Here is a 14,287-nt window from a genome sequence, read left to right as displayed (position 1 = left end):
AAAGCGTAGAGAACATAGAAACAATTTCTAATTTAGACGAGTAAATACAAATGCTTTTCTTTACTACAGCCAGCACAAACTCTTCTTTCTTTCAGACTCTTTCACAAAGCGCATTGATTCTTTGATGTTTTTTGTTCTGTTTGTTTTATTTGATCCTTTAAACTCTGCACATTACATCTTTTTTTTTTTTTTGTTAAAGATTTGATGCCCTCTTTCATCCGCCATGGTCCAACCATCCCACGTCGGACGGATATCCTCCCAGCGGATCCCGCCCCTTCTCAGTACCCCCCTGCAGGGGATGGGGTGGTTTCGAGAAATCAAAGTTTTTTGCGGACTCCGGTTCAAAGAACTCCCCAGGAGGTCATGCGCAGGGAGAGTAACAGGCTGTCCGCCCCTTCGTATTTAGTGCGGGGGCTGGGCGACGTGCCTAGGGAGTATGGCTCCTCCTCTCAGTCTTTTTTAACAGAAGCCAATTCGGTTATGGAGAATGGAGATGCAAACACCAGGTTTTTCTGCTCAGACCACCATTATGACGGACAAAGGAGAAAGCAACATGAAGATTACAGATATTATGAACACAGCAATGATCATGTACAGAGAATGATGCATGGACCAGGCAGACATCCTGCAGGTAACAGAGTAGTATTTTGTCTGTGTATTTTTTCTGAATTGTATCGTAAATCCTATCGATTTATATTTTCTTTGATTTTCACATTTTGATAACTCTTGTGATGTATTTTGCGACTACTACCCTATCCGTGCCCTCCGCTCCTCACAGGACCTCCTACTGTCTAGTTCCCTGGTCTCCTCCTCCCACGCCCGATTGCAGGACTTCTCCAGGACTTCCCCTATCTTCTGGAACTCCCTACCCCAATCCATCAGACTGTCGCCTACCCTCCTCACCTTCAGGCGCACCCTGAAAACCCTCCTCTTCAGGGATGCCTACCCCAACCTCACCTAACACCCGACCTCACCTAACAACTAACCTCCTCCACTCCACCCACCACTCCATCCCCCACAGCCATCTCCTCCTGTACCACCTTCCCCTCCCTCCTAGACTGTAAGCTCGAAAGAGCAGGGCCCTCGAACCCCTCGTGTATTGTATTGTTACTGGCTTGTCTCATGTTCTGTCCCCCTTGCTATTGTACAGCGCTGAGCATACCCTTTGGCGCTATATAAATACTGTATAATAATAATAATAATTTTAATACTGGACTGTGAGTGCTTCCCAAAGTGATCGTATGTCATACAGTGCAAGCAGCACTCTAGCTGAATGGCAGCTGTGAGAAAATAGATTACAAACTAAGCCACCCACAGCAAATACAGTTGCCTATGATGTGGGTTACATTTTTAAATTAAAAAAAGAAACAAGGTTTTACGAACCTTGCAGGGGGCGGGGAGGCCGTCTATAATTAATAAAAAATATGGTGCAGCGCTAAACAAATATCATTATATAAATGAACATACCCTAAAACTAATAAATAAATACATATATATATATAGATACATGCATGCAAGGATGAACCCCTTTCAATCCCCAGTGGGGGGAAACGTGACCATGTATATGATGGTTACTATACACATGCAAAGGGACAACACACTGCAGCAGGTGATAAAAAGTGAATAAATGCAGTCCACTCCAAACAAAAATGGTGATTCTTCAGAACGTGAGAGTGCCAATAGTGCCACAATCCTACAATGGTCTGAGTGCCTCCTCACCTCCCCGCATCGACCACAAGGGCCAATACGCCTTGATAATATATAGGGTGTAACCCTCAGATGTCAGCCTGGACCGGTTACACCCTATATATTATCAAGGCGTATTGGCCCTTGTGGTCGATGCGGGGAGGTGAGGAGGCACTCAGACCATTGTAGGATTGTGGCACTATTGGCACTCTCACGTTCTGAAGAATCACCATTTTTGTTTGGAGTGGACTGCATTTATTCACTTTTTATCACCTGCTGCAGTGTGTTGTCCCTTTGCATGTGTATAGTAACCATCATATACATGGTCACGTTTCCCCCCACTGGGGATTGAAAGGGGTTCATCCTTGCATGCATGTATCTATATATATATATGTATTTATTTATTAGTTTTAGGGTATGTTCATTTATATAATGATATTTGTTTAGCGCTGCACCATATTTTTTATTAATTTTCTCATACACTTTTGGTCAAAGAGGGTGCTGGCCGCTTAGTTAGTCTTCATTCATCTGAAGCGCAGGAGGTTTTATCACATATTTGAGGCCGTCTATAAACTGCCACCCGCCCCTGCACTGCCACCGTCCGGCCGTTTATATACAACGGCCGGACGGGAGGTGGTTAAAGAGCAACTGTCATCTCTGTCCTGCAGCGGCTCCTCCTCTGACCTGCTGTTGACTCACCGCCAGTCCCGTTCACTTTAATGGGACGGCTGGTGATGCGGCAGTGACACAACAAGGTGAGGGACGTAGCGACAGCAGGTGAGTGGATGTACAGCGCTGAGCGAACTGTTGGCGCTTTATAAATACTGTATAATAAGAATAATACCCGCTAACAGACGCTGCCATGATGGATCTAAAATGACAGGTGCTCTTTAAATGTAAGGAATCCGACTCATTCTTGCTGGTAGCTGGAATCTTTCATATTTGGAAACCAAATGAAGGTTTTCTTTTTAGAATAATAGGCTGTCAGGTTAGTAAAACAGCAATATTAGAACCGATTTTAGGTTAATCACACATAGCTGGAGAGACTCAAATTCTTTAATTTTGTGTTTTTTCTCATGATTACTGCAACATTGTGTGAATGCCTCAATACAGTGCATGTTATGTCAGCTTGCAGAGCTTGGACTCATTGAATGAGTTTACCAAAAATGTAAATTATTGCCGAATATACAGCCTCATGCTACAACTAAGCTCCATTTCATGCTGAAGAAACTCAATTATAAATGTATCTTAAATAGAAAGCTAACTTTAGATATATTTTTACTCCCAAAGCAATTTATGAAAAAAAATCTGATTTAACCCCTTCACGCCTAAGGGTAAAACAAATCTAAATGCCTAAGCACAATTCTGCAACGTTGACCTGTGTTAGTAAAACCGTACATATCATCAACTACTTTATACATCCAGGTGGATTATACCGCGTTTTTTTCAGGACAAATTGGGCTTTTATTTGGTGGTAAATGGATAGCTCCTAATTTTTTTTTATTATCATAGGAAAACTGGCCCAAAATAGTAAAAAAAAAAAATCATTTTTTTTTATTTAGCTGTGCATTTCTTGTTACGACCATACCCTACCTCCATAGAACAACCCAAAATAAATTCTCCAGCTCTTGACGATCGCAGCGATACCATATATGTGTATTGTTACTTGTTGTTTGTACCCGGAGTACAGCCCAGAAACAATAGTGCGCATTTTGTTTTTGTCTTTTTTTTTTTTTTACCTAAAACACACTGACATTAACGATAACTGACACCAATTCGGTTTTTTTTTTTTTTTTTTTAAATCCTGACATTTGACCTTGATCTTTGACCCTGACCTTGACCCAAACACTAACACTGGCACTGAACTAGATCAAATTTTTCTTTATTTTTTTCTTTTATTTTGTAATATTTATTTATCATCTTTTTTTTTTTTTTACAAACTTTTTTTATCTCTCTGTGTCAAGCGTTAGAGAGATACAATGTATCTCTCTTCTCCATTCATAGAGAGAGAAAAAACAAGGGGGCTGGGTTGCACAGTGACTGATCACTGTGGTAGCCAATCAGAGGCTATCACAGCGATCACGTGACTCGGAATCGGGAGTCCTGGGTCCGTTCGTTAGAACGAGACCCAGGGCTCTCAGTGACACCGCAGTCTCTGTGCTGGTAGCGTGCCGTGTGGCGCGCTTCCAGCACAAAGAGGAGTACACAAATATGTGGCCCCACAGAAAAAAGCCCAGTTCCGTGAGGCCGCATATTTGTGTGCCGTCGGCGTCAAGGGGTTAAATAAAAATAAAATCCAATTTTTTTTTTTTTTTATCATTGATTTTTATCCACCCTGCTGCAAGGGCACATAGAAAACAATGGTTTTCTTTGTGCCGCATTCACACCTCTACATGATGCGTGTGTAAATGCATGCAATGCATATTACTGTTCATGCGTTTTTAGTGCATGTTTATGTTGAGTATGGTGTGAAAGGAATCAGATCACCTGTCTTGCCAGACAGGGCTGTGCTTTGTGGCGCAGCTGTGTAAATCTCACGAATGGATGTACAAAAATAATTTCCTTTGGCTCCCCTGTATGTATTCCATGTTTGTATTCAGCTGTAGTCCACTAATTCGGTTTTAACAAGCATTGATGGAGGGGTTCCCGTTCCCTCACTCTGTACTCCTGTTGTTTGTCAAAGCTGCATCTTTACCAAGGTGGAATTTATATTCTATGTTCGCCTTAAGGGCTTCTGACCTTTCCAGGTCCAATTATGCTCCAAAAACAATAATGTGCTCATCCTATGAAATGATCCTTTCAAGAGTCAGATTCTTGGGGGAGGGGCTGCTGGTGAGGTGAATGAACTTTGGAGTCCGTATATCTCCATCGTCCTGTATTCTTACAGCTGGACTTGACTGCGGTATATTCTAGTGCGCTGCTTCTTCCTTTCCGTCTTACAGGATAATGTCGGTTGCATATAAAGTTTTATGTAATTTTTTTTTTTTTTTCCATTTTCCCGGGACAGGCATCGGAAGGGTCGCAGCCACCTCTTTAGGAAACCTGACCAACCACAGTTCAGAAGATATGCCTCTACCTGCTGGCTGGTCTGTGGACTGGACAATAAGAGGGCGGAAATACTACATCGATCACAACACAAACACTACACATTGGAGCCACCCGTTAGAGAGGGAGGGGCTTCCCCCTGGCTGGGAACGCGTGGAGTCGGCGGAGTTTGGTGTTTACTACGTGGATCATATTAATAAGAGAGCCCAGTACAAGCACCCGTGTGCTCCTAGGTACAGATTTCCAAACTTTTCTTCTTCTACTAATTCTTTTAGCCAAAAATATCTTTCCTTTCCTTTTTTGTATGTGTATATGTGTATATATATATATATATATATATATATATATATATATATATATATATATGTGTGTGTGTGTGTGTGTATATATATATATATATGTATGTGTGTGTGTGTGTGTGTGTGTGTGTGTGTGTGTGTGTGTGTGTGTGTGTGTGTGTGTGTGTGTGTGTGATATATATATATGTGTATATATATATATATATATATGTGTGTGTGTGTGTGTGTATGTATATGTATATGTGTGTGTATATATATATATATATATATATATATATATATAAATAAATATTGGATAGAGTGCAGAGCATTTTATTGATGTTTGTGGAAGTTCACCCTTTTTTATGTATGTGTGTGTGTATATATATATATGTGTGTGTGTGTGTGTGTGTGTATATATATATATATATATATATATATATATATATATATATATATATATATATATATATATATATAAAAATATTGGATAGAGTGCAGAGCATTCTATTGATGTTTGTGGAAGTTCACCCTTTTTCTTGGGCTTGGTGACTGTTGTCACTGTCCTTTTGTTCGGGCTCTTACTGGAATAGGGTGACAACGCTCCGTCTCTGTCTCCCAGTTGTGCTTCTGCGTTGTCACCCTATACCAGTAAGAGCCCGAACAAAAGGACAGTGACAACAATCACCAGGACCAAGAAAAAGGGACAACGCTCTGTCTCCCAGTTGTGCTTCTACGTTGTCACCCTATCACAGCAGCTTATGTTGGTGGCTTCAAGTGGTTGTACCTGCACACATTACACAGAAATGGTCCACTGTTGTCGCTATTAGGAAATGGTGACAACAGCGGTCAGCATTGAGAAATGCCATAGAGCTATTGCTCAAGTACATGTAAACATGAAGTGGCTACAAAGAGGCTGCAGGACATTAGCAGTAGTGAGATGTAACAGAAAGATGATAGAAGGAATGATTTATTTCAGGTACTTACATAGCGCCGTCAATTTACGAAGCGCTTTACATATATATTATACATTCACATCAGTCCCTGACCCTCAAGGGGCGTACAATTTAAAGTCCCTAACTCACATTCATACATGCATATAATAGGGTGAATTTAGACAGGAGCCAATTAACCTACCAGCATGTCTTTGGAGGGTGGGAGGAAACCGGTGTACCCGGAGGAAACCCACGCAGGCACAGGGAGAACATGCAAACTCCAGGCAGGTGGTGTCGTGGCTGGGATTCAAACCAACGATCCTAGTGCTACCAGGCAGAAGTGCTAACCACTTAGCCACTGTGCTGCCCGGAAATTGTATTATAAGCAATGGCGTTTATTTATGATACACAGTTCTTCAGCAAACTAAATGTCGTTCAGTTGGGGTTTGCATCTACTTTGGTCAGCGTTTGCCCGAAACTCTCTAATGTATTTTCAGAGTGGGAAGCCAGAGTTGGGTGGGTTTGTCGGTATCTGACCTGCTGTACATTTTGCTTAATTCCAGTCTTCTTACTCTACAGTGTTCCTCGCTATGACCAGCCCCCTCCGCTCCCTCCTCCTGTCACTTATCAGCCTCGGCAAGTGGAGAGAAGCCAGCCGCTCTTAGTGCCTGCCAATCCATACCATACAGCAGAGATCCCAGACTGGCTTCAAGTGTACGCCAGGGCGCCTGTCAAGTGAGTTGGCGGTTTTGCTTTTGTTGCATTATACTGGCTTAAAGTGCTCCCAGGCAGGAAATGGTCAGACTAGTTAATGTGATCCAGATAACCAAAAGATCTTTCTGCAGTCATTTTTAATCCTATAAAGAGTTGAGTAAAGGAGGAAGATCCTGTCTGGAGGACTATCCAGACAATAGGCCCCGTTCACAAAGCGAACACACCAGGATAAGGACTCTTATTAAAAAATAAGTAAAAGTTGTCACCATTGAGAAATGCCATAGAACCAGGGGCGGACTGACAACTCATGGGGCCCCCGGGCAATAGGGGATCATGGGGCCCCTGTGTCCTTGCCCAAACTCAAAAAAGCCTATGAAAAAGGTACCAGGGGCATCTCATGGGGCCCCCTACTGACTCCGGGCCCTCGGGCAGTGCCCAAGTTTCCAAATGGTCAGTCCGCCCCTGCATAGAGCCATTGCTGTGAGAATTTAAAATGAGTGATATGGCTCAAATATACTTAGAGGAACTACATGCATTGATTTTATGTAAAATTAAAGGCTTTTTTATTATTAAAGCGGAAATAAAGTTCTGCTAGGGTACACTGTGAGCTCGCAGGCATTATTGCAGAGGAGACATGCAATTTTGTACAATTGGATGCATCTTGGAAGCAAGTCATGGTGTCCTGGTGTTTGTTGAAGAGCTCTGGCATTCTTCTTTAAAGTGACTGTCAACAAAAAGAGAGCTTCTGACAGATATGAAATACAGGAATCTCCAGTATGAATACCAGGCTGCTCTGATTGGACAAAGTGTTAGTACCTCCTGGTAATGTAAGGCTGGCCATACACTATACAATTTTCTGTCCAATTTCCTTTAGATTTACCTTTAACTATGTAGTGCAAGGGCCCGCCTGATTGGATACAATTGCAAGTGTTGTTTAGGTTTGACCTAATATTATGTGATTTTTGGTAAATCTAAAGCAAAAATCTCAAGAAAGTTGTATAATGTATGGCCAGCCTAAGAGTCCTTTCACATGGGTGTTCCGTATGTCCGTTTTTCATCCATCTACAGATGAAAAATGGACACCCATGTATTTCTATGGACTAACAGATGTAAGCGGATGATCATCTGTTTGCATCCGTTTATGTCCACATCCGTTTTTTTGAACGGACTAAAGCCCTATTTTTCTTCCGTACGAAAAACTGATGTAAATGGATGTAAACCTCCCTCCTAGATTGTAAGCTCCAAGGATCAGGGACCTCGAACCCCTCGTGTATTGTATTGTCACTGTATTGTCTCATGTACTGTCCTCCACTATAATGTACAGCGCTGAGCAAACTTTTTGGCGCTATATAAACACTGTATAATAATAATAATAATAATAATAAATATACGGTCTGTTTTTGCATCCTTTTTTTGCATTGATAAAGGATGTAAAAAATGTATATAAACTGATCTGTTTTTTCTTTGAAAAAAACGTGACTGAACTGATGAAAAAAACCGGAACGCCTGTGTGAAAGGACCCTTAGGCTTTCCTGTCTTCCACATTTCTTTTGGACAAGTCAGTCCTGCCACTATTTGGAAAGCATTTAGGCTTGGTTCACATCTGTGTGGGTGGTGCGGCTGTGGATCCACATGAAAATCTGTGTACCCGCACCACCCGCACAGAGAAATGAGGACCCGAGGGCGGGTGCTATTAGTTCTAATGGCACACCGACCGCACTGGAAAACGCAACCGTGCTGGGAAACGTGCCGGCTGCGTTTTACGAAGAAGTGCAGGGACTTCTTCCCTGCATGTCACGGTGCACAGGAGTCCATTCAAATGAATGAGCTCTCGTGCCCATGCAAAATGCGGCCCACATGGGTGCATATATGTGAACCAGGGCTTAGGCAGGGCCAGTGCACTAAAATTTGTTGCAGATATTAAAGGGTATCTATATGTGCAGTAGGTACCGTATTTTTCGCTCCATAAGACGCACCTGACCATAAGACGCGCATAGGTTTTAGAGGAGAAAAACAAGAAAAAAGATATTCTGAACCAATGGACTGCAGACACAGTACAGCGGATGACCAGAGACTGCAGACATAGTACAGGAGATGACCAGAGAGTGCGGACATAGTACAGGAGATGACCAGAGACTGCGGACACAGTACAGGAGATGACCAGAGACTGCGGACACAGTACAGGGGATGACCAGAGACTGCGGACATAGTACAGGAGATGACCAGAGACTGCGGACACAGTACAGGAGATGACCAGAGACTGCGGACACAGTACAGGAGATGACCAGAGACTGCGGACACAGTACAGGAGAGGACCAGAGACTGCGGACACAGTACAGGAGAGGACCAGAGACTGCGGACACAGTACAGGAGAGGACCAGAGACTGCGGACACAGTACAGGAGACGACCAGAGACTGCGGACACAGTACAGGAGACGACCAGAGACTGCGGACACAGTGCAGGGGATGACCAGAGACTGCGGACACAGTGCAGGGGATGACCAGAGACTGCGGACACAGTGCAGGGGATGACCAGAGACTGCGGACACAGTGCAGGGGATGACCAGAGACTGCGGACACAGTACAGGGGATGACCAGAGACTGCGGACACAGTGCAGGGGATGACCAGAGACTGCGGACACAGTGCAGGGGATGACCAGAGACTGCGGACACAGTGCAGGGGATGACCAGAGACTGCGGACACAGTGCAGGGGATGACCAGAGACTGCGGACACAGTGCAGGGGAAGACCAGAGACTGCGGACACAGTGCAGGGGATGACCAGAGACTGCGGACACAGTGCAGGGGATGACCAGAGACTGCGGACACAGTGCAGGGGATGACCAGAGACTGCGGACACAGTGCAGGGGATGACCAGAGACTGCGGACACAGTGCAGGGGATGACCAGAGACTGCGGACACAGTACAGAGAATGACCAGAGACTGCGGACATAGTACAGAAGACTGCAGACAGTGCAGGGGATGACCAGAGACTGCAGACAGTAAAGGAGATTACCAGAGACTGCGGACCTTTGGGGAGGGAGGGGGAGCGGATACCTGAATTTGTCAGGTACCCACTCCCACTTCTGCGGAGTTGTTCTTCCTTCTTCTTCCCGCGGCGGCTTCTGTGACAGCCGGGTGCCCACTGCGCATGCGCGAGAAGCGCTGCGCTTTGTGAATGGCCCGGAGCCTTCTGGGACCTGTCATGTGTCCCAGAAGACACCGGACCATTCACAAAGCGCATGCGCAGTGGGCACCCGGCTATCACAGAAGCCGCCGTGGGAAGACTGCAGCGTTGGAGCGAGGAACAGGTAAGGTCCTGCAGGAGAGAACAGCTTGGCGGCCGGCCCGGTATTCTGACACGGTGGCGGCAGAAATACCGGACCGGACGCTTTACATTCGCTCCATAAGACGCACTGACATTTTCCCCCCTTTTTTGGGGGGAAAAAAGTGTGTCTTATGGAGCGAAAAATACGGTAATTCAAATCCCTGGGGCTCACCAGATTAGGGGGACTGACCTGGTATTACAGATAAAGGCTGCTGGAGATAAGAAGATTCACAGACGCAGTTCAACAAAATTGATTCCTTTTGATCGCTGACAGTAACCTTTTTCGTTGTCTTCCAAAAGTGAACAGAATGGTATTTTATGAGCAGCAAACTTGGTATGCTGTTCAACTCTTTGTTTTAAATATTTCTTACAAAAACAAATCCTCCCATCAGTTCCTCATCCAGGACCTCTGGCCAGCTGATGACTCAAGACCTTGGTCTGTTATTGGGCAGCTGATACAGCTTTTTAGATAAAATCTCACTTTTCTGGCATTCTAATGTAAATCTTAAAGTGCAGGGCACGCCAAAATCAAAAACAAAATGGTATATCTCTGCAATACATGCACATTTCCACATGTTTTATTCTTTTAGGCCAGTGCTTCTCAACCTTTTTTCAGTCAAGGCACCCTTTAAAATTATGGACAGTCTGGAGGCACCCCATTCTAAAATGTGAAAAACTATCTAATACTTTTATATAACGCAGCAACATCCACACATGTAGGACACCCAACATTAGAGGTGATTTATTCTTCCAAAGGAAATACACTTCTGCATGCTAGTACTGACTAGTATTCCAATGTTTCTTCTCTCCCTTAGTTTTTCTCCATCAGCTAATGTGACCCCAGCACTGACAGAGAGAGGCAGGGGATGATCAAACTAGGATGCTGTGCAGGCAACTGACATCCTCTTTATCAACTGATGATGTCATTGGTTGTCAGGACGCCGGCGGCTAGAAGGTCGTAATGGTGCACAATGAAAACCTGTGGCTTTGTGTAACTAAAAAGCAGGATTGATCCACCCGCTGGCTTGTATACAAGTTTTATGCAATTTTTTAGAAACAATCGAGTACTGATGTGATACTTTTTTTATTTGCACTAACATACAATTTTGAGGACAAGCTTTCGGGGAGTGTCCCCTTCTTCAAGGTCCAGGCATGGAGAGATCTGGGGTTTGAGACCCCGGATCTGTCCTCTAGCCTCTAAAGCTGTTGATCAAACCAAGATTGGTTCGATCAGCTGCTTTACAAGCCGTTAGTGACTTATAAATGAACAAACAAACCAGAAGTTGCTTCTGGTTTCTGATGCCACAGTGGCGATGCTACTGGTTGGATTGCTCCCAGGCTCCTCTGGTGGGATGGTAGTGCCCGATGCCTGTAAAAGTGATCAAGTGGCTGTATAGCTGCTCGGATCACTTTTACTCGTGAGAATCACCTCCCGAAAAAAACGGTTGAGACTACAACCATGGTCCCTGTGTAACCACCTCCAGTATGAGGCTTTATATATATGTATGGCAGTGTTGACATGGAGAATGGGCTGCAGTTATGCCTTTTTAAAGTTTATTATTTATAAATGAACTTTGCTGGGTCCCTTCTCTCACTCTTGCTCTGCTACAGGCACTGTTTGGCCCGGGGCCAAGGGAGGCCAGGATACTGTCTCATACCCTGTCCAAATTGTTTGCCAATCAAGTTGACAACTGGGGGGGGGGGGGGGTGTGCATGATATCACTTTCTGAGCCACACTTTCCCTTTTTCAACTGAGAATGCTCAACTACTCTGCTCAAAGTTGCCTCACCACCACTCAGCAGTTATAGCAGCATGAACTGGAGGTAACATAGAGCCACCCCTGAGCTGAAGAAGAGGAGGCCAGCCAGGTGAAGGGGATTGAGCTGTCAGGTCAAGTACAAACTCCAGTCATCTTTCATCCTTTTTCCTTCTAAGACTCTCCTTTTAATAGAGTGTTACTAAAGATGTTCTGGCTGTTTGGACTGTACCAACTTGCTCTCTGGTAGTAAACCATATCAAATCAACTAAATGTTTCTAATCCATTTTTTTTGTCCTTTGAGTTTTTTTCTTTTTTCCTGAGTCAGAGATGAGCTTCGTAGTTGTCATGCAATCCTACAAAGGTGTCATGTGGTCCTTTCCATCTGTTCTTAGTATCTTTCAGTTAATTGCTGCAGAATAGTTGAAGATCGGGGTAGCAGTGGAAATGCTCCGAGGGAAGACGTCAGCTTCTTGGCCTTTTTCCACTTTCTGGATATATAGCCAAATGCAGATTGTTTTCTGTGACCTCAGCCCTGTCAGCAGGCTCCAGATATAAAATCTAAGTTTTATCAGAAAAGCCTCCCCCATTAACACCGCTTTATAGAAAGCATCCTCTGCACTGAGAAGCTTTCAAAATCTATTGAGCATGTAACATAGTTTTTATTATTTCACACCTCACTTTGTTTTATAAAATATCAGTGATATGTATTTGCCCAATGCAGTACCTGCCTCATGCCTGGGCCAGTTTAAACTGAGGATGTGATGGATAAAAAAAGCTCACTTACTTAAAGTGGTATTAAATGTTCAGCATTTTTTTAGTGTAACAGAACAATAAAATAAACATTCTTCAGCAAACTATTTGTTAAAGTTCTCCCACCAGAACTTGAGGTTTACAACTTTCAATGCTGCTGTCTCAGTGCTGCTTCCCTGAACTGCTTCTTCCGTTGAAAAGAGTTAACAAAGGGCAGTGCGGCTTGTTAGCTTGGAGGAGGGAGGAGCAGGGCTGTGCACAGTCATCCTGAGGCTGTTTGTTTCTATTGATGCACACAGTATAGGGAGACATAACTCTTGTTCTTGCATGTATAAGTGGCTCCATAGGATGTTGCAAGAGAAAGGAGCCACCCTGAAACAGGAAACCTGGGGCATTATTTTGGCACCAGCTTAAACTTGAACATAGGCAAGGATTAAAAGCTAAAGAAGCTGCATCCTTAGTAAGTGAATACATCAGCTGCTGAATGTACTTAAAGGATAAGTTCATCTAAAAAAAGAATAAATGCACATTTTTCTTTTTTGCAGGTAAAAAAAGGGCTTTTATTATTTTTTGTTTATGGAGTCTCTAAAGCAGTGGTCTCCAAACCGCAGCCCTCTGCTTGCCTTTATCTGGCCCTTGAGGCACTTTTCCTCCCACTGATACAAGACACTAATCCTCCCACTGACACCAACAATGGGGCATAATTCCTGCTAATGACATCTGCAATGGGGCCCACTGACACCAACAACAGGGCACTATTCCTCCCACTTACACCAATGATGAGGCACTCAAACTGACACCAATGATAGGGCACTATTCTTCCCATTGACACCAGAAATGGGGAGGGCACTATTCTTCCAATTGACACCAGAAATGGGGCACTATTCCTGCCCCAATAACAAAGATGCATTGTTTACTCCCAGTGACACCAGGACCATTTCAACTCCCAATAGCCACGGACTGACCCCCCCAAAGTCTAAAGGACCGTAAACTGGCCCTTTGTGTAGGAAGTTTGGAGACCCCTGCTCTAAAGCATTGCACCAGCGATCAGTAGATCACTGGTGCCATTGAGGTCTCCTCTTGACCTGCAAGTATGCCTGCTTGTTTGTACATCCCGTATGAGCAAGCAGATACTACTGGCAGGAAGGATCAATGAACTACCACGGCGCTGTGGAGTGCCACGGTAGTTTATTGAAAACTATAAGCCGACAGCCGCAAAGGCACAGAACGCTGTGAATGAATGATGCGGCCGGGCAGGTGGAGCCCCGCACGGCCACGGTTTTTTAACCATTTCCATACCGGGCAATTTTACCCCTTCCTGCCCAGGCCATTTTTCAGGTTTCAGCGCTCTCACACTTTGAATGACATTTGCGCGGTCATACAACACTGTACCCAAACTAAAATTTTATCATTTTCTTCACACAACTAGAGGTTTCTTTTGGTGGTATTTAATCACCGCTGGGGTTTTAATTTTTTGCTAAATTAACAACAAAAGACCAAAACTTTTGAAAAAAAAACATTTTTCTTTGTTTCTGTTATAAAAGTTCACAAATAAGTAATTGTTCTTCATAAATTTAGGCCGAGATGTATTCTGCTACATGTCTTTGGTGAAAATAACCCAAATTAGGATGTATTATTTAGTTTGTAGGAAAGTTATAGAGTTCACAAACTATGGTATAGATCTGAATATTGATCAGTCCTGAAGTACTGACAGCCAATCTAATTTCTTGAGGTCCAAGAATGTCAGAATAGTACAGATATCCCCCAAATGTCAGAACAGTACAGATATCCCC

The 14,287-nt window shown here is 43.8% G+C and overlaps 1 protein-coding gene across 2 annotated transcripts in view; it reads left to right on the top strand.

The window, feature by feature from the left end:
• Positions 1-14,287, top strand: part of SAV1 (salvador family WW domain containing protein 1) — a 52,674-nt gene that overhangs the window by 12,522 nt on the left and 25,865 nt on the right. For both annotated transcript variants that reach the window (XM_089654859.1, XM_089654860.1), the window contains exons 2-4: positions 200-631; positions 4,694-4,964; positions 6,524-6,679. In XM_089654859.1, coding sequence (XP_089510985.1) covers positions 200-631; positions 4,694-4,964; positions 6,524-6,679 — 859 coding nt within the window. The remainder of the gene's footprint in view (positions 1-199; positions 632-4,693; positions 4,965-6,523; positions 6,680-14,287) is intronic.

The sequence above is a fragment of the Staurois parvus genome, unplaced genomic scaffold (genome assembly GCF_062004578.1).
Source record: "Staurois parvus isolate SC_StPar_1 unplaced genomic scaffold, SC_StPar_1.0 ptg000811l, whole genome shotgun sequence".
NCBI classification, from domain to species: Eukaryota; Metazoa; Chordata; class Amphibia; order Anura; family Ranidae; genus Staurois; species Staurois parvus.
Note: the sequence above shows the minus strand (reverse complement) of the source record. Positions and strands in the feature narration are given on the sequence as shown.